The sequence below is a fragment of the Crinia signifera genome, chromosome 4, assembly GCF_055691185.1.
Source record: "Crinia signifera chromosome 4, ASM5569118v1, whole genome shotgun sequence".
NCBI lineage: Eukaryota > Metazoa > Chordata > Amphibia > Anura > Myobatrachidae > Crinia > Crinia signifera.
In genome coordinates this window covers 20,026,477-20,049,416 of record NC_139220.1, presented here as the reverse complement: position 1 = coordinate 20,049,416, position 22,940 = coordinate 20,026,477, and the positions used below count along the sequence as shown (strand labels likewise).

The 22,940-nt window shown below is 45.8% G+C and overlaps 1 protein-coding gene across 3 annotated transcripts in view; it reads right to left on the bottom strand.

Annotated features, from left to right (window-relative positions):
- Positions 1–22,940, bottom strand: part of DIAPH1 (diaphanous related formin 1) — a 183,660-nt gene that overhangs the window by 87,740 nt on the left and 72,980 nt on the right. For all 3 annotated transcript variants that reach the window (XM_083181346.1, XM_083181344.1, XM_083181345.1), the window contains 3 exons: positions 20,010–20,189; positions 18,045–18,623; positions 16,287–16,401 (listed from right to left, as the gene is read on the bottom strand). In XM_083181346.1, coding sequence (XP_083037472.1) covers positions 16,287–16,401; positions 18,045–18,623; positions 20,010–20,189 — 874 coding nt within the window. The remainder of the gene's footprint in view (positions 1–16,286; positions 16,402–18,044; positions 18,624–20,009; positions 20,190–22,940) is intronic.

Sequence of the window (22,940 nt, the reverse complement as noted above, 5' to 3'; positions counted from 1 at the left end):
ATTGGAGAGGAGGAGACATTGTCACAGAGCTTAGACGGAGTGAAACAAAATGGATTTATGAACTAAAAACGCTAACTCCGTCAGGACTAAACATAGACATAGATCTCAACGTCTTCCTCTAAAACAAAAAAGTAATTCTAATAATATATATCCTCAAAAAACAGCATTTTTCTCTGACTCTCCCTTCTTCTTTTCTCCCTCGTTTTCTTTTTCCTTATAAAAACATGTGCTTGCCGCTGGAAGTATGACAACTTCCTGTGATCACTTCCGATAAACAAAAAAAGAAGTGTTCGTTTTTAAACGTTTAAATAAAGTTTTTAAGCAATAAAAAGCTAGCTCCTGCAAGGGAGCATCATCCTTGACGAAGAGTGGTAACACTTGAAACGCGTTGGACGCCGGGAGCGTGATCCGGAAACACGCTGCCCGAACTTCCGGTTTTATCGCTGAAGCCGCGCTGAAGCCGCACGGAGCTCCCCGGGACATTACCTAAGATCTGAGCGCTACACCTTGGACCTGCCTTGCCCTATCCCTAACTACGGAAAAGGTATTGTAGGGACATTGTAGACCATATCCCCGGAGCTGCCTTCTCTCATACAAAAAAACGCCACCACTCAAAGAAGTGCTGTAAACATAATTTTTACTAACCCCGTTTTTTTCAACAGGCAAGCACCTTTTCTCTCTTATTTTCTTTTCTTTTTACTACCTTCTCCCCTCATTTCTTTGCTGTTCATTCGTAAAATATGTATAAAGAAATACTTTCTAAGAAACCCAATAGAGAAAACAATAACAAACCATCATCAAGAGTACATCCACACCGAATTTAAACCAAGCTCCACTTTCTTTCCAGCTCATATGAAAGGTCCACACATAGAGACCTTTCAGAAACTGATAGAAGAAGACATCAGAAAACTCCCAGACCACACGAAGAAACACTACAACATCACTAAGCAACAAAAACAAGCATTAAAGGAACTGAAGATGGACAAAACCATCACGATAAAACCAGCCGATAAAGGCGGTGGACTGGTAGTTATGGATGTTACCACCTACAAAGAAGAGGCTGAAAGACTGCTGTCAGACGAAACCACTTATTGCAAACTACCAGCAGACCCCACGAAAAGATTTCAGGAAACCTTAAAAGAACAACTGGAGGAAGGACTGGAAATGGGGATCCTGACAAAAAAAGAATACGACTTTATTAATACCACTGACCCACGAATTCCAACCTTCTACCACCTACCTAAAATCCATAAGAACCTGCAAAATCCTCCAGGCCGCCCAATAGTCTCTGGAATCGGCTCAATAACCACAAATCTTTCAAAATACATAGATACATTCCTCCAACCGGTAGTCAAGAAACAAACCAGTCACCTTCAAGACACCCTCCATATACTACAGATTTTGAAAGACACCAAATGGGAACCAGGTTACACACTGTGCACAAGTGACGTCAAGTCACTATATACCTGTATCGACCACGATTTAGGCTGCAAACAGACCCGTCATCTACTTTCCACCCAAACAGAAATCTCCAACTCACAAATAAACTTCATAATGGCACAAATAGAATTCATATTGAAAAACAATTACTTCTGGTATGAGGGCAACTTCTTCCTCCAGACCAAGGGTACTGCGATGGGGACCTCCTTCGCACCGTCATATGCTAATTTATTCGTAGCGCAGTGGGAGAACGAGCAAATCTGGACCAACAACATCTACAAGAAACACCTGATAAGCTGGCATCGATATATAGATGACGTCTTCTTTGTATGGGATGGCCCAGAAAATGACTTGGAGCTCTTCAAAAACCATCTAAACAACAACACTTACGGCCTGGAGTTCACAACAACAACTAGCAAGGAGATGGTAGTCTTTTTAGACTTAGAGATATTCATTAAAGAAAACACAATCCTGACCAGAACTCATACCAAGGAGGTAGACGGAAATAACATCTTACCGCACAACAGTAACCACCACCGCAAATGGGTGAAGAATATCCCCAATGGAAACTTCCGAAGAATAAAAAGAAACTGCACAGAAGAAGATATGTACAACGAACAGAGTCTAGCAGCCAAACAGAAATTCATACAAAAAGGTTACGAAGAAACAAAATTAGAAGAAGACAGAATACAAATACAACAAATGGACAGACAACAAATGATTAAATACAAACAAAAAACAACAACAGAATTTGACCCCCAAGTCACCTTCATCACACAGTACAGTAGCAACTTCAAGCAAATAGAAGATATTCTACATAGACATTGGCACGTACTTCAATTGGACCCAGAGTTACTTCAAATTATCCCAAAAAAACCAAAAATCATATACAGAAGAGCCACAACCCTAAAACAAGAACTCACAAGAAACAAAAAAACAATAACACCTGGTTTCTTCCCATGTTTAAATTGCATGGGATGCAAAACAACAAATAAGAAAATAACAAAACCCATACAAACCATTACATCAAACCAAACCATGAAAGAATACAAATTGAAACAACAGACTAGTTGTGAAACAACAGGAGTCATTTACGTTTTAGAATGCCCCTGTAAACATCAATATGTTGGCCAAACCAAAAGAAAAATGCGGACAAGGTTGGCAGAACATATATACAACATAAAAAGAGGCATGACAACTCATAGTGTGTCAGACCACTACGCGAAACACCATAACAAAGATCCTTCGACATTAAAATTTACTGTTATTCAAAAAATCACCCCAAATTGGAGAGGAGGAGACATTGTCACAGAGCTTAGACGGAGTGAAACAAAATGGATTTATGAACTAAAAACGCTAACTCCGTCAGGACTAAACATAGACATAGATCTCAACGTCTTCCTCTAAAACAAAAAAGTAATTCTAATAATATATATCCTCAAAAAACAGCATTTTTCTCTGACTCTCCCTTCTTCTTTTCTCCCTCGTTTTCTTTTTCCTTATAAAAACATGTGCTTGCCGCTGGAAGTATGACAACTTCCTGTGATCACTTCCGATAAACAAAAAAAGAAGTGTTCGTTTTTAAACGTTTAAATAAAGTTTTTAAGCAATAAAAAGCTAGCTCCTGCAAGGGAGCATCATCCTTGACGAAGAGTGGTAACACTTGAAACGCGTTGGACGCCGGGAGCGTGATCCGGAAACACGCTGCCCGAACTTCCGGTTTTATCGCTGAAGCCGCGCTGAAGCCGCACGGAGCTCCCCGGGACATTACCTAAGATCTGAGCGCTACACCTTGGACCTGCCTTGCCCTATCCCTAACTACGGAAAAGGTATTGTAGGGACATTGTAGACCATATCCCCGGAGCTGCCTTCTCTCATACAAAAAAACGCCACCACTCAAAGAAGTGCTGTAAACATAATTTTTACTAACCCCGTTTTTTTCAACAGGCAAGCACCTTTTCTCTCTTATTTTCTTTTCTTTTTACTACCTTCTCCCCTCATTTCTTTGCTGTTTTAGCTATATTGTCATTTTTATTGATTTATCCATATTTATCCATATCACCACCAGCGCCTTAAATAAACCTTTTTCCAACGATGTATGAGGACTCGCGGTGTTGAGGAAAAGGTCTGCAATGTCTAGGTAGAAAAGCAATAGGTCGACATTGGCAAAAGGCTGACATTCAAAATGTCGACACAAAGCAAAAAGTTGACATGAAAAAGGTAAACATGAGGCTTTTTATTTGGGGGTGGGGGAGGGTTGTTCGACATGGACCCCCAGTTAGTGTAGCACACACCCTCGCCACCTTCTCTTGAATGTTAATGTATAAAAAAAAAAAATATCCCCCCAAAAAATAAAAAAAAAAAGGGAAAACACTCATGCCAACTTTTTTAATCACCCTATAAAAGTATGCTGGGGAAAAAAAAGTATAAAAATTAAATAAAATTAAAAAAAGTCATTCCTTGCTGCACCATAAAAACTAAAAAATAAAATACACAAAAAAAATAAAAATAAATGATGTGCAACGGTTTCATCACCTTTGCACGCCTTCCTAAAGATCACACAAACTTTCCATGGTACTGCCCACCCGGTAAGCCAAGGACGGTTTGAGCTCGGCAATCAATCCGCCCGAAATTTAACATCTGCTTTGTCAACTGAATGCCTTGAGCAAAGAAGGACTGAAATGTATACGGAAGGCTCATCGAGCTTGTTCACTTGTCCCAGGAAAATTAGATTCGCAAGGTTAAACACTCCCGGGGCCTAAAAGCATTCGGTGCAAACAATTTGTATTCCAATGGCAAAATCTGCCGCCCAGTCACCTTAGTAACAGGCGGTTTCATTTGCCAGGAAATCCTGCGATCGGTAATAACATTAAACATGTGCAAAAACTATAGCAACTCTTCTTAATCTAGAATACTAATGAGCGCACAGATATTTTCTCTGTCTGGACACCCTCCCTGAAGGGATTTACTGCATTAGCCATTGTCTAGGATTATGCACACGTTATATGAAACATGAAATCTATATATAGAAAGTCTGAGATCGTATTTATAGGTCTACGGCAGGCATGTCCAAACGATCGTCCCCCTCAGCTGTTGTGAAACTACAAGTCCCATCATGCCTTGCTGCAGCTTTGCTAGTAGGTAATGCTAAAACTGTGGCAAGGCATGCTGGGATGTGTAGTTTCACAAAATCTGGAGGGCCACAGTTTGGACATGCCTGGCCTAGAGGGTTTGGAGGAACTTCCCAAAGTTGTCGAGGTCAATCATACTGCGGTGGGGTCTCCTGTGCAAAGCCCTGTTCGGGTCATTCCACACTTTAATAGGATTGAGGTCAGGGGCTCTTACTGGGCCAATGAAAAGCTTTGATCTTCCTTTTCGGAAGCATGCCGTAGAGGACTTTAATGTGCGGTTTGGATAGTTGCCAGGTGGAAAGGTGACATTCCTCTTCCTCTTAAATCTTCTGACAGAGAACAGCAGGTTCTGTGCCAACGTGACACGACGTGCGGAGTAATGCCCTCTATACGAACTAGAGGCCGGGTTACAAGATTCAGACAACACTGGATGTTACTAGGATGTCATTTATGTGTAAAATAGTTTTTGTCTGGTCACCCTGCCCCACTGCCTGTGTGAGCGACTACCTCTGAACACAGCTATAGGCCCGTTATGAAGAGGTGTGCACACTTACTGTATGCAACATATAGGGGTGTATTCAATGCTCTTTAGTGAACTGTGACGGAGAGAGAGCAGTGCCGACAGCTCGCCGTCACAGCTCGGAGGTCAGTATTCAACTGAACCCCTGCATTCGCCGTTTCCACCTTGCTTGGCTTTTACAGCGAGGTGGAAACTGCATGTACGGCTGCCGAAACGGAGAGGCTCGCGGCTAAATGCAGAGGGCCTACAATAGCCATGAAATTCGCCGTTTGGGGGAATCCTCGCCCTCCTCTGACCGCAAGGATTCCCCCCGAAACGATGAATAGGTCTACAAGAAGATGGTCGACGCCATTAGTTCGACATGCTGAAAGATAGACATGGGTCTAGGTTGACAGGTCATTAAGTCGACACAAGCATCTGGTCGACAGTCAAAAATTTGATATGTGGTTTTTCACTGTCTTACGAATTCACTTTACCCGAATGTCGGCATGGACACGGAAACGTACCACCTGTCCCCTCGCATGGCTCATTGCATTCGCAATGCTTCGGACACACTAATTCTCCCACCACGCCCCAGTGGACGGTAGGCATGAAACACCGCCTGTCAGCACAAAAAACAGTGAAAACGCCCATGTCGACCTTTTGACTGTGCCGACCTAATGGTGTCGACCTAATGACCATATACCGCCGGCACTGGGGTTAAAAAGCGAAAATGGCTTGTTTTTGGCGATCCTCCCAGAGAACAAGCCATCTTAGCCATAAACACCCCCTCGCCGGCCGCACTGAATCCACCCCATAGTTGGTGCTTTTAATTTCTCTTCTTTTTGCTAAAAATTGCCTTTTAGTGAGTCACTACCTCTTCTGGCAGGAATCAGTCACCCTACTCTCCAACCTTTATGCCGGAGGTTATTCTCCTGCTGCTTCCTCGCACCTTAAATCTGCAGCGGATGCACTTTAATCCACAGATTCCAGAATAAGTGCCTGGAGTTTGGCGTTAACGCATTCATGGCCCACACTATCCAGATTCAGATCCAGTTCTACTTGTGAGAAATTTCTCAAATTACAACTGGTGGCAGTAGCCTGAGGGCGCACCCAATGAAGGGCAAGGCTGCCCCGCTCATCGGCTCCCTCCCTACGAGTGCATCTCTACAGCAAAACGCTAGAACACGACGCACCTAGCTATGAAGCCAGACACATGACTATTTTTTCCAGCCGCTTCAAGAAAACACTTGGGCCCGCCCCCTCAATAATCAGTCATCAACCCTGTTGCCCCCATTGAAACTTAAACTGCGATGATCAAGGAATCCGTTTAGGCGTTTGCGCACTGGAGCGTAAGCAGACCTCCGGAATTCACGATTTGCGATTTTCGGAGATCCGCAATCGGGTCTGAATCCGGCTCATCAACCCCTACATACCGCATCGTGAACAAACTGCATTAAGTGTAGCCTGCTGGCCTATCGTCGTCTGCAATTGAATAGCCCGGGTGACTGCTGCAAGCCTGCGGAAATTAGCGCTGCTAACGGAATGCGTTTGTGATTACCCAGTATCGTTTTATCCCCGTCAACTACAAAGCGCAACAGTATAGATATATATTGATAAATGTTAAAAAATAAATGCCATCAATCGCTGCGGCATTTGTGGCGCCCTAAAAATAAAAAACGCGACCATCAATGCAACTTTTTTATTTTTTAAAACAAAATCTATCCTCCGTAAAAAGAGATAAACTCCCAATCCCTGGCTTATTACCAGCATGCATATTCATGAAGAATCGCGCAACCAGGATTCCAAAAAGTATTTATAGCCCGTTCTTTACAGCACAAAGTAATCTGCAGCCCCCACTGCCGCCCTCCCGTCTAATACACCTTTATCTGCGCGGATTAATCAGTCACCTTTACAACTAACTAATGACAGCCACGGAAACGATGAGGCAAATTGGACAGAACAGCGGTAATCGCGGCCCTCCACAGGTTAATTCCGCATTCACAAGCGACGGTCTCATTTTTATACTTTGACGGGAATTAACGGGAGCCGGTTCCAGCTGGCGTTCCGGCTCGACATCATCAATAGATAATTACTAAAAGGAGGACGGCGCGCACCTTTCACTGCGAGACAGGTCTGAATAAAACACTAATGAAAAGGAGGCAGGGAGGAACGAGGGAGAGAGAGAGAGAAAAAAAAAAAAAAGACAGAAAAAGAGAAATAATTCCTCCAATGCAGGACCATTAACAGCACATTCATGTTATGCAAATGTGTGAATCACTGCCTGAAACTGCGCTCAGCCTGTCAGGCTTTTTATTGAAACAAATTAAAGTGCAGCCCATTGCTATCAGATCAGCTAAAGAGGGGAAATTATAATGTCCATAAATATGCTAATTCCGCCAATGGGGGGGAGGGAAAGAGATCGGAGTGTTTTCAAGCTCCCCTTATTAGTTTCACTCATCAGGGGGTTATGAACGTCTAAATAAAACAGAATGGAGCAGGAAGCAGATAAAATGTTCATTTATTAGGAAGGCGGCGGTTGCTGTTGAGTTTCTCTTTCAGGATATAGCAGGGGGGGGGGGGGGGGGGTGGAAGTCACATATTTCTCTCGCTAATGGGTTATCCTTTGCCGGTCAATGGTGGATGGTCAGAGAGGCTGCAAACGTCACCTCGTTTGGAGTCCGCTCAATATATAGATATAGACATTTTCTCAAGACCTTTTTAAAAGGTCATAGAGGGTTTAGCACGGTGTAAAGTCAGATATTGCGGCTATGTAGCCTTTATCTTGTTACGGTAATTAGACTGCACCGTCAGCCGTAGCAGTCACACAATGTCAGGTTAAAAGATGTGAGACCTTTTCACGGACCCACCCTGTCACTTTCTGTAAAGGAATTCTCCTATGTCCCAGTGTAAGAGTGTAAGAAAAGGTTGAACAGGAATTGGTCCACGGGCGTCCAATCAGATGTCGCTGAGCCAGTAGCCAAGCCACACCCACCACATCCTAATTCAGTGATGGCGAACCTTGACACTCCAGCTGTTGTTGAACTACACATCCCAGCATGCCTTGCATCAAACAGCTGGAGTGTCAAGGTTAGCCATCACTGACCTAATTGCTGCAACTTAAGAGAAATAGAGAACACTGCTTGAGCTTATCGCTTACACAAAATAAAAAAAGCAATGGAAGAATCCTAGGACCAAGAGCCCACTAGAACCGGTATATGTACGGCCATAGTATTGGTTTGCCTTGACCTCTCTTAGTCATTCACATTAACCCCTGCGCCAGTGGAGCTAACACTCTATATTCCCTATCAGAAGTACATCCGCGCTAGGTTAATTATCTTATCCTAAAACTAACCTATCAGTATGCTTTTTGGATGGTGTAAGGAAACCAAACGAACTAGAGAAAACCTCAGCAAACATGGAGAGAACATACAAACTCCACCTGCATCAAAATAATGGCCACTGAACATTGATGATTCGAAAACATTGATCATGGATATCGAATATTTGTGCCATCGATTGGGGAGATCCGGATGGTTTCCCTCCATCGATAACACAGCAAAACCGATGTTTTGTTTTGGTGTTTTTTTCAAGTTGCCGGGACACTGAGCATAGCTCTGCCCCTGACAACTGAAGCCCTGCCCCCATGCTCTCATTGGCCCATGGGCCAGTCAGTAAAAAAAAAAAAAAAAAAGGGATGTCCATCAATAGGTAAAACTATCGATGGTTATCAATAACATAGTTTGTTACTATCAATGGCTGGTTGCACTATCACCATCGATGGCAACTGCACTGATGGCCATACCTACTGCACAGTGTGTTTACTATAATCAAACAGGACTGGAGTAACGGGGTGGCTGAAGTAGTCGCCCCAAGGACTTCCATATACTGTATAGCTGCATCCTGAGGCGCAGTGGGTGGGAGTACTTTTTACCTAGGCCTGGGATTGTGAGTATTACCCCTCCCCCCCTTTTTTTGCAGCGCAGTTTTGCCCCTCCCCCAGGGACCTGATTGGCGGAGCCAGGTAATCACGTGACTTAAAGAGAGTGTGGCTGATCCAATGGGGAGGGCCAGAGAGACTGGTAACCAGTCCAGTGTAAAAACAAATCTCCAATTTGCAGGTTTTATTATTATTTTTGGTACTTATGTAGTATCTGGACGCCCGATTTTAAAAATAGGGTCGGAAAATCGCATCCGATATCGCATGCGATGCGATTTTCCATAGGATTCAATGTCAACATGGTCCTGTTCATTTCCCCACTATCCAAGTGGCCATAGAGTTGATTTTATAAAGCGTGGCGAGCGCCCGCGGATTACTTAAAATGTTTCCTGCGTCCGCTCGCCACGCTATATAAAATCAACTCTATGCCCACTAGGATAGTGGGGAAATGAACAGGACCTTGTTAACATTAAATCCTATGCAAAATTGCATCGAATCGCATCTTAAGTCATACAATCAGATGCGATTCAACGCGATTCTGACGAAAATCGCGTAGAATCGCATCTGATTGTATGCCTTAAGGTAAGGCATACAATCAGAAAATCGGCCGTCCAAGTACTACATAAGTACCTTTTTTTTGGGGGGGGGGGGGGGGAGGAGAGCATGGTCACATTTCCCTAAACCCCCTCCAGGGTTCAGGCCTGTTCCTGTTGTTGACGGCACCGGCTACATAACCAGAGTGGGGGCACTGGGGGCACTGTAGCAATGTGAACTGGTGTTTCTATGTGGCATAATGTGAACTGGGGCACTACACTTGTGGTGCTAACTTTTCAAGTGTATAGGGCCCCGACAAGTTCGTTGCCCTGTGACCCCCACAATAAGGCCCGGTAAACCAGGCAAAGGTGATCTGGATACCGGCAGATAATCCTGCCCCAATATCACAGATACAGTTTCTGTCTACGTCGTTTCTTAGCACAGGGGAAAACACTGCAATGGTTAAACGGGAATCAGGCTCTAAAGTCTCCGCACAAGGTCATGCTTTTCTTTCTTTATAAATTGAAATACATTAAGCTAATCCTCCAGCAAGGCCAGGTTGATAATTGCAGGCATTTGAATAAAACGCTCAGGGAACACATTCTGGACGGACACATCCATCAATGTGAGTTATATGCCGCTCGCTCTGATTGGTCACACACCCGCCGCTGTTACAGCGTCACTCAGTGCCACCACAGTCCCATCCCCACCCAGTCTGAACCCCCCACCCCACTCCCACACTCTGTGGGAACAGAGCTTGAGAACATCCCACTTGTGGCCACAATAATATTACCGGAAGAATGGGGGTCCCAGTGAACAATACCACCACTTAATAGGAACCCCCTTTTATGGTGAAGAGGGGTGCGCCCATCCAGCGAGAGATTGGTCAGATCTGATCAATTCATTCACATCACAAAAAAAATAAAAAATTACATAAATCGCCCTCTCCCTATTATATGAATATAACTTGCGCCTGATGCGGACCATCCGTTCATTTTCTTTTTTAAATCACCACCAGGGGGCGTTTGACAATTTTATTCAGACCATTACAATGGGGTATGGGTCCATAGGGTCGACAAGAGGAAGGACAACATTCATTACGTCGAACACTGAAGGTCTACATGTCTGAAGGTCGACATGGGGTTAGGTCGACAGGGTCATTAGGGCCTCACATGCATTAGGTCAACATGACCAAGGTCGACAGTCAAAAGGTCGACGTGTGGTTTTCACGTTTTTGTCCCGAACGTCGACACCATCGACATGTACACGTAACGTTGCACCGCTTCCACACGCCATGCTTCGGGCACACTTTTATCCTCCCACCATGCCCTAGGGCAGGGATGGGGAAACTTAGGCCCTCCAGCCGTTGGGGAACTACACATCCCAGCATGCCTTGTTACAAGCTTTGCTATGTAGGCATGCTACAACTGTTGCAGGGCATGCTGGGACGTGTAGTTCAAAAACAGCTGGAGGGCCGAAGGTTCCCCATCCCTGCCCTAGGGGATCATAGGGTATGAAATACCGCCTGTCGGCACAAAAAAAGTGAAAAACCCATTGTCGACCTTTTGACTGTCAATCTTCCCCATGTTGACATAATGAATGTGTCGACCTAATCCTATGCCAACCTTCAGACAACCCAATGCATGTCATCCTTCCCCTTGTCGAACTAGTGACTGTATACATTACAATGTTTTTCAGCCAGATTCGGAATTGAATACCCCCCATACTACGCCTGTATTTCTACATGGGGCTCTGGTTAACATCCCGGCAAACGAGATGCCGACATTCAGAATACCAACGTTGACATCCTGATTTGCAGCTACAAGACCGGCGCTGGAATCTCGCCATTGATGAAGATGCCGACGTCTGTATTCTGACCAATTGCCATCCGTATGTATTCCTCTACGTGTGTGTGTGTGTGATATGAAAGCACAAAAACAACGCGGGCCTAAACCAGCGGCTGCGGGCGCGACCAGTCTACCTATGAACGCATTTCCGAGAAAACCAACAGAATTATAAACCATTCTCCTGATTAGCAGCTAGTGGTGGGGAAATACCAGTAGGTCGCACTTCCATTTAAATGATACTAATTGTATCATTAAAGTGACACGATGTAAGATGAGAAGAGAACAGGCTTCCGGCTGTGCCAATGACAGCGTATTAATGGCGAGAATAATTTCATTTGCGCCCACTGTCCTATTTATTATCTAATGCAACTTCATCCACCCAGGCAGGTCAGCAGAGGAAGGAGGGGAGGGGGGGTGGGGGGGGGGGGAGAGTCTGAGAGACATAAAACCCACCTTAGTTCACACTTTACATTTTATTTCCTTTTATCCATTTGTGAGAATGAGCGCCGTTAAGCTATGGGCACAATGTGACGCCCCCTCCTACCACATTGTAAGCAGTAATGTGACTCCCCTCCTACACCATTGTACGATACTGGGAAATCGGAGGCACTTACCCTTGGAAGCTGAGAACGCCACAGGATATATTCATTCAGGGGCCCGAAGACAGAAAGGGGGGGGGGGGATAAGAAAAAAAATTGTTAACATTCCGGAACAGTTGGCACATGCAACAGCTGTAATACACTGACACAGTAATGTCATACAACCTAAGCCGCACACACTACCACCTGCAGATCCAATGCATTGTTAAAGAAGGAGCATTTCTGAAATCTCTATTTTCTCTGTAACAAGTGACGGTTTTACATAAGAGGATCAGGATGAGCCGGCTGCATCCTTAGTGGGCATCTGCCCTTCAATAGGTGACGCTGGGCCACAAGCAATAACCATCCATCACGGGCGGCTGGATGGGGTGTTGGTATGCAGGCCACATAGGAGGTGTTTAGAGGGCACTGGCTGTAATTACAGAGGAGCTCCTGCCTTTTATTTGCCTTGAAAATGCTTCCAACAATGTAGAGGGCAGTAGGGAAAAAAACCCATTCAATTAATAAAAACATGTAGTGGAGAAATTAAAGAGGACGTCGGTTAATCAGCGGCATCGGGAAGGCGGGAGAGGTTCTGAAACGTTTGGAACAAAAGTATAAGAATATAATTATATTAAGAGATGGATGCACAACCTACCACCGTCCTTCACTGAATACAATGGTATACTCTTGATAAGTCTGAAGCTGGCATGTCCAAACTGCGGCCCTCCAGCTGTTGTGAAACTACACATCCCAGCATGCCTTGCCATAGTTTTAGCATTCCCGAATGGCAAAACTGTGGCAAGGTATGATGGGACTTGTAGTTTCACAACAGCTGGAGGGCCATAGTTTGACCATGCCTGGTCTAAAGTGGCCAGTTCGTCATGCAAAAAGTCAACTTTGGCAAAAATGCCGACAAGCAAAAGGTCGACACGGGGGGGGGGGGGGGGTCTACATACATATGATCGACATGGTCGGAATGTTGATGTACCAATGTTCGACACGTTCAAAAGGTCGTTGAGAGTTTTTGGGGATTTGTTTACTCCGTTTTTTTTTTGTTTTTTTTTATAATTTAGCATCCACGCGGACTCTGATTGGGAACGGTTAAGTGCTCGGAGTGCGGCGGGACACTAATTGGGGGTCTGTGTGCTCGACATTGAAGCAAAATTTTTAAAAAGTGGACAAACTCATGTTTATCTTTCTATGCGTCAACTTTTTTTCTAGTGTTGACCTTTCCTTTTGGGGTGGACCTAGACATTGTTGACCGGCTTTATAACATCCGCATTAAAGGGCCGGTAGCACTAAAATAAGGCCGACAAAAAAAAAGAAAAGAAAAGGAAAATAAAGATCTTTGCTGGACAATAAACCGGTTTCCTCCAGCTCCAGACAGAAGTTGGGAGACACAGGAGTCCAGCAAAATAGATTCAGACAAGATAAGTTGCTACCTGCACACAGGAGTGCTAGAAGTGTGGATAGGGGGCGGACAGACCGCGCCAAACAGCAAATGTATGTACATTTCTTACGGCAAAATCCAGGCACTTCATGAAATGGGGCAGTAGAACTACAGGTACTCTTTACCTAGAACGGCGCCCATCGCGACCATCGAATGCACTAAAAATCGGGTGCGATGCGATGGCCGCGATTTCCCATAGGGACCAATGTTAAAAATGAGATTGGACACGATTTTAGTGTTCAATGCCTCAATGCCCGCGATTTTTACATAGGAAACAATGTTAAATGGGCCACAGAGCCCAAATAGTCACCGTGAAGTCTGAAATGGCCCCCACAATTGTTAACGCCACCCCACGATCAACGTCAATCCGAAGCGTGGCGAGCCCGCGAGGGGCGGCGGTACGCGTCCTCCGACCTTTTCATGCCCCACTATCCACGTCGGCGTGGAGTTGAGAATAGAAAGGAGTTGAGAATAGAATAGTGTGGCGAGCGCAGCGAGCCACCGAGGCCCGAAGCGTGGCGAGCGCAGCGAGCCCCGCGAGGGGACGCGGATACCTTCACAGTTATACGCGTCCCCTCGCGGGCTTCACAGGTGTCCGTGGCGACGCGGACACCTGTGAAGCCCGCGAGGGGACGCGTTTACATGTGAAGGTATCCGCGTCCCCTCGCTGCGCTCGCCACGCTTCGGGCCTCGGTGGCTCGCTGCGCTCGCCACACTATTCTATTCTCAACTCCACGCCGACGTGGATAGTGGGGCATGAAAAGGTCGGAGGACGCGTACCGCCGCCCCTCGCGGGCTCGCTGCGCTCGCCACGCTTCGGGTTGACGTTGATCGTGGGGTGGCGTTAACAATTGTGGGGGCCATTTCAGAGTTCAAGGGCACTATTAGGGCTCTGTGGCCCATTTAACATTGTTTCCTATGGCCAAATCGCGGGCATTGAGGCATTTAACAGTAAAATCGCGGTCAATCACCGTTTTAACATTGATCCCTATGGGAAAATCGCGGTCATCGCGTCGCACCCGTTTTTTATGTACCCGCGATTTACCCGCGATTTTTTACCCCCGACGCCCGCCGTTCTAGGTAAAGAGTACCGAACTACACATCCCAGAATGGCCTGCAACAGTTTGTCTGTGAGCATGCTAAAATTGTTGCAGGGCATGCTGGGAAGTGTAGTTCACCAGCAGCTGGCAGGTTTATTATTGCCCATCCCTGCTAAAATTGAATATTACATTATATTACATCTGGTAGTAGGTATGGGGTGGATATAAAGGGGTGGTATAATATATGGACAGTGCACACTAGCACAGGAGAATTGAAGACAGAATTGTAATGTAATTAGAGATCACATGGAGGTTGGTTCTGCTTATAAGAAGGAATGCAATGGCCTACTTTCATGCTCTTCAACATAAATCGCATTTTATCTTAATACATATATAAATCATATACAGCTGGCCTGCCAAGCAGGAGATGTCTGCTGGTGAGAATTCAGTCTCTCAGTACCACAGACACCATGCGCCCTCTACTGGCCAGTAATAGGAATAGATCGGACATAACATTACAACCATCTGGTCTGGCCCCTCTCTGACCCATTGAGGCATGCAGTGTGGTCGGATGCATTATCCTGCTGACAAAGGCCATTGCCATCAGTGAATGCCATTACCATTATGGGGTGTACTTGGACTGTAACAATGTTTTGGGTAACATCCACAGGAATTTCCGGGTCCAAGGTTTCCCAGAGCATCATACTGCCCCCACCGGCTTGCCTTCTTCCCATAGTGCGTCCCGGTGTCATGAAAATGATCCCAGGAAAAACACCATCAGCCAACCACATGGTGATTTTTCAGACCGGTCCAATTCCAACGCTCACACGCCCATTGCAGGTGCGGTGGTGGACAGCGGTCAGTATGGGCACTCTGGCTGGTCTGCGGATATGCAGCAAGCTGTGATGCACTGTGTATTCTGACACCGTTCTATCAGAGCCAGCATTATCCAAGCAGCAATTTGCGCCAACAGAAGCTCTGAGATCGGACCAGGTGAGAGAATCTCCGCTCCTCACTTGCATCAATGAGCTGTGGGCGCCCAGACTCCTGTTGCAGCTTCACCAATTATCCTTCCTTGGACCAGTCTTGCACCAAATAGGTGATCTGGGAATGTGGCAGTTCGTAATGACTGCACCTGTGCACCAGCTAGGTGGTCTGGGAAATGTGACCGTAATGACTGCACCTGTGCACCAGCTAGGTGGTCTGGTAATGTAACAGTTCGAAATGACTACAGCTGTGCACCAGCTAGGTGATCTGGGGAATGGGAGTTAGTAATGACTACACCTGTGCACCAGCTAGGTGATCTGGGGAATGTGAGTTAGTAATGACTACAGCTGTGCACCAGCTAGGTGATCTGGGGAATGTGGCAGTTACTAATGACTGCACCTGTGCACCAGCTAGGGGATCTCAGGAATGTGACAGTAATTACTGCACCTGTGCACCAGCTAGGTGGTCTGGTAATGTGACAGTTAGTAATGACTACACCTGTGCACCAGGTAGGTGGTCTGGTAATGTGACAGTTAGTAAGAACTACACGTGTGCACCAGCTAGGTGGTCTGGTAATGTGACAGTTAGTAATAACTACACCTGTGCACCAGCTAGGTGGTCTGGTAATGTGACAGTTAGTAATAACTACACCTGTGCACCAGCTAGGTGGTCTGGGAAATGTGACCCGTTGGTAGATCTTACTGACCGGCTAGGCCAGCCCAACTATAGGTGCTATTTGAGCTACTGTATAATGCATCCAATCCCAATCTGGCCTAAATACCTTTTATCCCAAAAGCCAACATCAAAAGAACACAAAAGAGACAGTCGGTCACTCACACTTGGTCTGCGAAGAGAAAGTGAGAGTGATCTTTGCGAACAACTCTTCTCTTTCAAATCGATCTTCTTTCGCCTGGGTCCAGAAACATTTCTCCGAGAGCTCTTTGGGAGTAATCTAAAGAATAGAGGCGAGGGGAAAAAACCAATTATGTGATACTTTGATGGAACAAGGGCAGACTGCAAAATGTGTTCTCCTTTTAGAACTTTGACATGTGAATGGCTGGTGAGGAACAACTCTACGGATGAAAGAACAAGGAAGCAGACTACGGATTCGGAGAGGGGAACATGGCTGCTTGTTAGCTTTGTTGGGCTTAGCGGAAAATCTGAAAGGAGCAAGATATCAATGTACTGTACGGAAAATAAAAGTTTTTTTTCTTATATCCCAACACGGAGATATTTCTGGAGTTGACATCAGGATAACGATGCCTTAGATATGTACTTTAATTATGTGCGTCGCTAAAAATATCACAATCATTTAAAAAAAAAAAGAAAAAAATTTAAATGACAAAAAGAAAAAGAGTCCGTTTTTATGGTGCGGTAATTATCAGCCGCTTGCATATTTTAAACGAAATGTGATTATTAAAAAGTGTGCGTTACCATGGTACTGGTTTAAAAACGCTTCTATAAAAAGGCAGAGGGCAGAATGCATGAAATAAATAATAAAATTAAGAAAAATTAAATGCTAGCTGGGCCATTAATCAGCGGCTTCAGGCAGCGGGAACAAATAGCAATTGCAGATCTTAAGAATTAGGCTACAAAGTAAAAAAAAAAAAAAAAAATGTTCCAGAGCACCTCCGAAAACACTACTCTCCAGTCCCCGTTATCAGCTCTTAAGGCCCCCATACACTATGCACTTTGGGGCCATGTGTGCGACATCTGATCCGATGCGCGGTCCTGTGCGCATCGGACCGGATCAGGTCGGACGTTCAACACATAAGATCACGTCCGACCTCCCTGTATGCATATGCCTGCCCTGCTGCATGACCGGGGAGCAGTGGGGCGGGCAGTGGGTGCTCTGAGCTGCACTAGCGGGCCAGGCGGTGGCAGGTACTGCAGCTTGACCGGGGAGTAGTGAGGCGGGCATGGGGGTGCTATGAGCTGCGCTAGCGGGCTGGGCGGTGGCGGGTACTGCAGCCTGACCGGAGAGCAGCGGGTGCTGAGCGCAACACAAGCAGGCGGCGAGTACTGGCCGATGCGCTAGCGGGCCGGGCGGTGATCATATCAGCTGGGCGCCGGGACGGGCAGTGGCGGGTATTAGATTTTTAAAATATCCTGTAAATGACTGGCTGTTCTCTGATTGGCTCTCTGAGAGCTCTCTCAGCCAATAAGAGAACGGCCAGTCCTTTCACAGGTTATTTTAAAAAAAATCGAATACCCGCCACTGCCCGTCCCGGCACCCAGCTGATGATATTATCACTGCCTGGCGTCCGGCCCGCTAGCGCAGTGGTCAGTACTAACCGCCCACTAGTGTAGCGCTCAGCACCCGCTGCCCACCCCACTGCAAGCGATTTATCATATGTAAAAAATGGCCCATCAAGTGCCAAATTGTATGTGAGCCTCCCGGGGAGCTGCTGGGCAGCTCACAGGAGAATTGGGTCCGACTTGTCTATGGACAAGTCGGCCTAATGTATGGAGGCCTTTAAATATTCACTATGTAGAAGTGCTAAATGTAAATCTTTTTGATCTGTAAGCATTGACCTATGTAGAGGAAAGTCAACATGAAGTGGTATATACGGGACAGGCCTATAGCGGACATACCTTTGTCCAGTTGGGTCGTTTGAGTTGCACTTCTGGTTTGTATTCTTTTTTCGGTGCTAGTCCGAATGGCAGGACCGGGGCAGCAGGTGCACCCCAGCCTCCAAGTCCAGGTGGTGGAGGAGGCCCTAATCTCATGCCTAGGGGAGGGGGTGGTGGAATCCCAGGACCACCAGGGAAAGGAGGTGGAGGGGGTGGCATTCCAGGGCCTCCAGGCAGAGGTGGAGGAGGAGGAACACCTGGAGCGCCAGGGAATGGTGGAGGTCGAGGAACACCACCTGGCAAAGGTGGTGGAGGAGGAGGACCCCCACCAAAAGCACCCGGGAATGGTGGAGGAGGAGGAGGTCCGCCTTGACCGGGAAGGGGTGGTGGAGGTGGAGGAGCAGGTCCGCCCATTCCTGGAGGGAGAGGGGGTGGAGGTGGTGGTGGTGGCCCGCCTCCTCCGAAACCGCCTGGTAGAGGAGGTGGTGGTGGTGGTCCAACCCCTGAGGTGGCAGGAGGAACTGGTATTAAAACAGATGAGCTAGACATAGTGGCCATTTCTTTTTTTGTATCTTCAAGTTCCTTTGACAGTTTATCAATCTGAAAAGAGATCAGAACAAATTGATAAGTAAATATGAAGAACATTGTCTTGAACAGTTAAATGGTCACAAGCATAATTCCACTTCCAAAGGCCAAACGCTCAAATGAACCAATACAATATATGCAAGATTTAGTACCATCACTGACCACTAGATGTCACTCGACGGACCAAATTATTCCTTTGTGCGCTAAAAGAAGTCATAACAGAAAGTGAAAGCAAGTTTTGCAGGGACACTGATCTGCTTTAAACTGGCTGGATATGGAGAGAGAAGCTGCATAGACAGAGACTGGAGGTAGGAGCAGATAGGGACTGGGGGTGGGGTGGTGAGTTTGGGGGCTAAAATGTTTTTCCGGGCTTTTAATGCTTCAGATTTGGGTGGGGCGTGTTCAAACCGTTATTTAAATTGCAGTGTAAAAATAAAAAGTTATCGAATATTTGTCAGCTACATGCAAAAGCTGACAGTATTTACCCTGCACAGAAACAATAGAAATGCGTTCGCTCTGCTCGCATGAAAACATGGTTTGTTCCCGACACAAAATTACTTGTTTTTCTGAATCTGGCACAAAGTCCTTTAGGCTGAAATCAAGGTTTTACTCCATTTCAATTCCAGCTCTCCTATATACTGTATAATTCATTTCATGGTTTAAATGCCATGGCTTAAGGATTCTCAGACAACATTTTATAGCCAGTCCGTGACAAAAAATAATATTCATAAAGATCCATGATGCTTGACTGTTTTCTATAACTGGTCACCCATCATGCCTACGGGCATTAGAATTCTGTTTCTAATGTCGGTACAAACTGTTGTTTAATGCAAGCATTAACATGTCATTTTCCATAAACAAAATAACACCTCAAAGTAGGTAAAAAGATGTTACCTCAAGAACTAAGGAAAACCGCTTCTTGAGTAAGACCCATTAATGTGCATTTCACATACAATAAAAATGTATGATTTACTTCATATAATATTTTTGTATAAGCTCCAAATAATGATTTATTCCAGTGTAGTCACACTAATTCAGTCACAGGGAGGAACCATTTTAATTTGGTAGCCATTTTGTGGTCTGGTTCAACGTTCCCAGAACTAGTAACTTCACAGGGGTGAAATAAAAATAAAAAATCTATGCTAATGGTCTCATTGAATTAATAAGCTGCTGTCTCTGTACTTCACACCTTTGTGATGTAATCTCCCTGTACTGAACTGTTACACTGCATATCAAGGAGTACCGCATCAGTCCACAAAATGGCTGACTGAGTGACTTCACTGTTGCCTGGTGAACGGCGAAGTGTCATTTTCCATAATCACTGACAGCCCACAAAATGGCTGACTTCCCCGTAACGACCATTTGGAAGGGTAACATGACTGTTAATACGTGCCGACGTACCTTTTCGGAAAGCTGTGAAAGATCTTCTTCAAGTTTTTGCTTCTCGGCGGTGACTTGCTGCTTGTCGGAATCTAGTACTTGCTTCTCTCCTTGAAGCTCGCTCAATTTCTGCTCAAAATCGCTCTCTTTGGCCTTCATTTCCACCTGCAGCTCATGCCTGGCCGTGAGCTCAGTGTCCAGCTGTACACACAAGTTATAGAACACATAAGTAATTAGCAGACTGGGTCCCGGATACAAAAAAAGAAAAAGATTTTAGCGGTCAGATGCCCTCCTCACAAGTGGACAATTAACGGTCATCATTCCTGACCAATAAATCGAAGCGTTGAATTCAAGTTGGGAGTTTTTGTATTCTGAGACTCAACAGGACAATTTAGTACAGCAATTTGCATCATTGGCCATAACAATCAGATTTAGGGCGGTATTCAATCGCGGGTCACGACTGTCAGGCCAGCCCGACAGTCGGGACCCGGTCCTGTATTCGGTCCACTCGACTGCATCAACATTACCATGTTGACCTGTGGTTGCTAGGACTCCACCTATCACTGCATGTTCCATTGGCCTCGATTACTACAGGTAAGGTGATAGCCAATCCTGCGCTAACACTGCCGACATTTGTGCAGGGCCCTCAACAGATATAATATCGGCCAAATCTTAGGGGTGTGGCTACAACCTGCCTGGAGAATACAAGGGAGCTTGTCCGCGCAACCTTGGTGGCGTAGTGGGATATGGTCTTTGGGTAGACTACTGAAGGAGGGCAGGGCTACAGTCAACAGGGTTGGAAGGTGGACACAAGCATTAGGTCGACATCAGTTTTTCACATTTTGTTTTGAGCCGTCATGTGCCGACAGGCGGTTTTTCATGCCCTACCATCCACTGTGGTCTGGTGGGAGAATATAACAGCGTACCGAGAGCGGCGAGTTACCGTGCCTGAAGCATGTCGACCTATATTGGAAGGCCCAAATGACCCATATCCGGTGTAGTCAGGCCTCACTCACACCCCCAGAGGCATACAGAAGGTGCTGATGGTCTGTGCTCGCGCCATTCTACCCCACCCCCCATGGGACCACTTTCAGATTTATAGCTTTTGAATAAAATAGATATTATGTTCTGACAAATGAACTAGAATTTTACAAATATTTTGGGGGAAATTTACTTAGATGTGTATTCTACTTCACATGTGATGTTGCTGTGGGCAACCAATCAGATCCGGTCTATCATCTTCTAGAGCAGGCCTGGCCAACCTGTGTCTCTCCAGACGTGGTCAAACTACAAATCCCATCATTCCTTGCCACAGTTTTGCTATAAGGGAGTGTTAAAACTGTGGCAAGGCATGCTGGGATTTGTAGTTTCACAACATCTGGAGAGCCACAGGTTGGCCTGTCCTGTTCTAGAGGGTGCTAAATAAATAAGTAGCAGCTTCTGATTGGTTGCCCATCGCAACATCACATGTGAAGTAAAATACACATCTTAGTAAATTTCCCCCTTTATCTTACACAGATGTGACCACGCTGATCGTTGCTGCGCCAATCCCCACGTGCGAACTCTGTGGCTTTTTGGCGCCATCCCGCATGTGCGACTTTGGCGTCATAAACAAGCACGAGAGGCCGAATCATGGCCACATCTGCACATAGTTGGCATATTGTCCTGCTTACCCGATCATGAAAACGCACAACAGCATGAACAGAATCGAATGAATGAATGAATGGACAAAAACATCTACTACTACTGCAGGCCTTGTTTTTAAATTCCAATTTAGGGGGTCACATCGGAGTTGTGGTTTTGAAACGGCTTCATACAGTGATCACCATTCGGGAGAAAAAGCAATTTACAGTATGCACTAAGCTGCCTGCGAACGGAGAGAACTCCTCGGCAGGTCTGAGAAGACAGAGAAGCAGCAGAGAGGTTTTCCTGACACACAGCGAGCCCCCTCTAATTACATCCCAGTCACAACTTCAATTATCCCCCTATCAGCCTGGGGCCTGGAGGTCACCCTATCAGCCCCATCGTGCCTGGGAATGAAATTTCCAGGGTGAGGCCACCCGACAGCTCGGCCACAGCACTATCTCTTCTCACGCTGACAGCTAAATTATTTTTTTAAATTGAAAAAGTAAACATGTGGGCTCAGCTCGGCTGATAAGGGTCAGAAACGCTGAGCTGCCAGACTAATAAACACCGGCGCCGGCCGTCACCGCCGAGCGCAGGGAGCCAAATAAATAGAAAGTTTGTAAAAAGAAATTAATAAATAAATAAAAGAGTTAGAGGAAGTGACTGAAGCAGGGACAAGGCCCGGTCCAAAATATTCTGCTTGCTCCAGGACCTCAGTTAGGTGATGCTACCAGCAGGGGGAGCCATTGTCACAAATGGCATTATTATAGGGGATATGGTCCGCCAGCTGTTGTGAAACTACAAGTCCCATCATGCCCTGCCACAGTTTTGCTATTAGGGAATGGTAAAACTATGGCAAGGCATGCTGGGATGTGTAGTTTCACAACTGCATGAAAATAAGTCGACCTTTTGAGTTTCGACAATATCCATGTCAACCTTAGGCTTGTGTCAACTCTGTCACTGTCGACCAAGTCATTGTTACGGCCTCATCTAGAGTATTGTGTTCAGTTCTGGAGGCCATATCTACAGAAGGATATAAATACATTAGAGACTGTACAAAGAAGGGCAACTAAAATGGTGCATGGCCTGCATCACAAAACGTACCAGGAAAGACTAAAAGATCTTAATATGTATACTTTAGAGCAGAGAAGGGAAAGTGGGGACATGATAGAAACTTCCAAATATATCAAGGGTTTTAACAAGGTACAGGTGGGAGACATTCTTCACAGGAAGAGGAGCAACAGAACACGAGGACATGCACTGACACTGGGGGGAGGAAGGTGCAGGTGGGAGACATTCTTCACAGGAAGAGGAGCAGCAGAACAC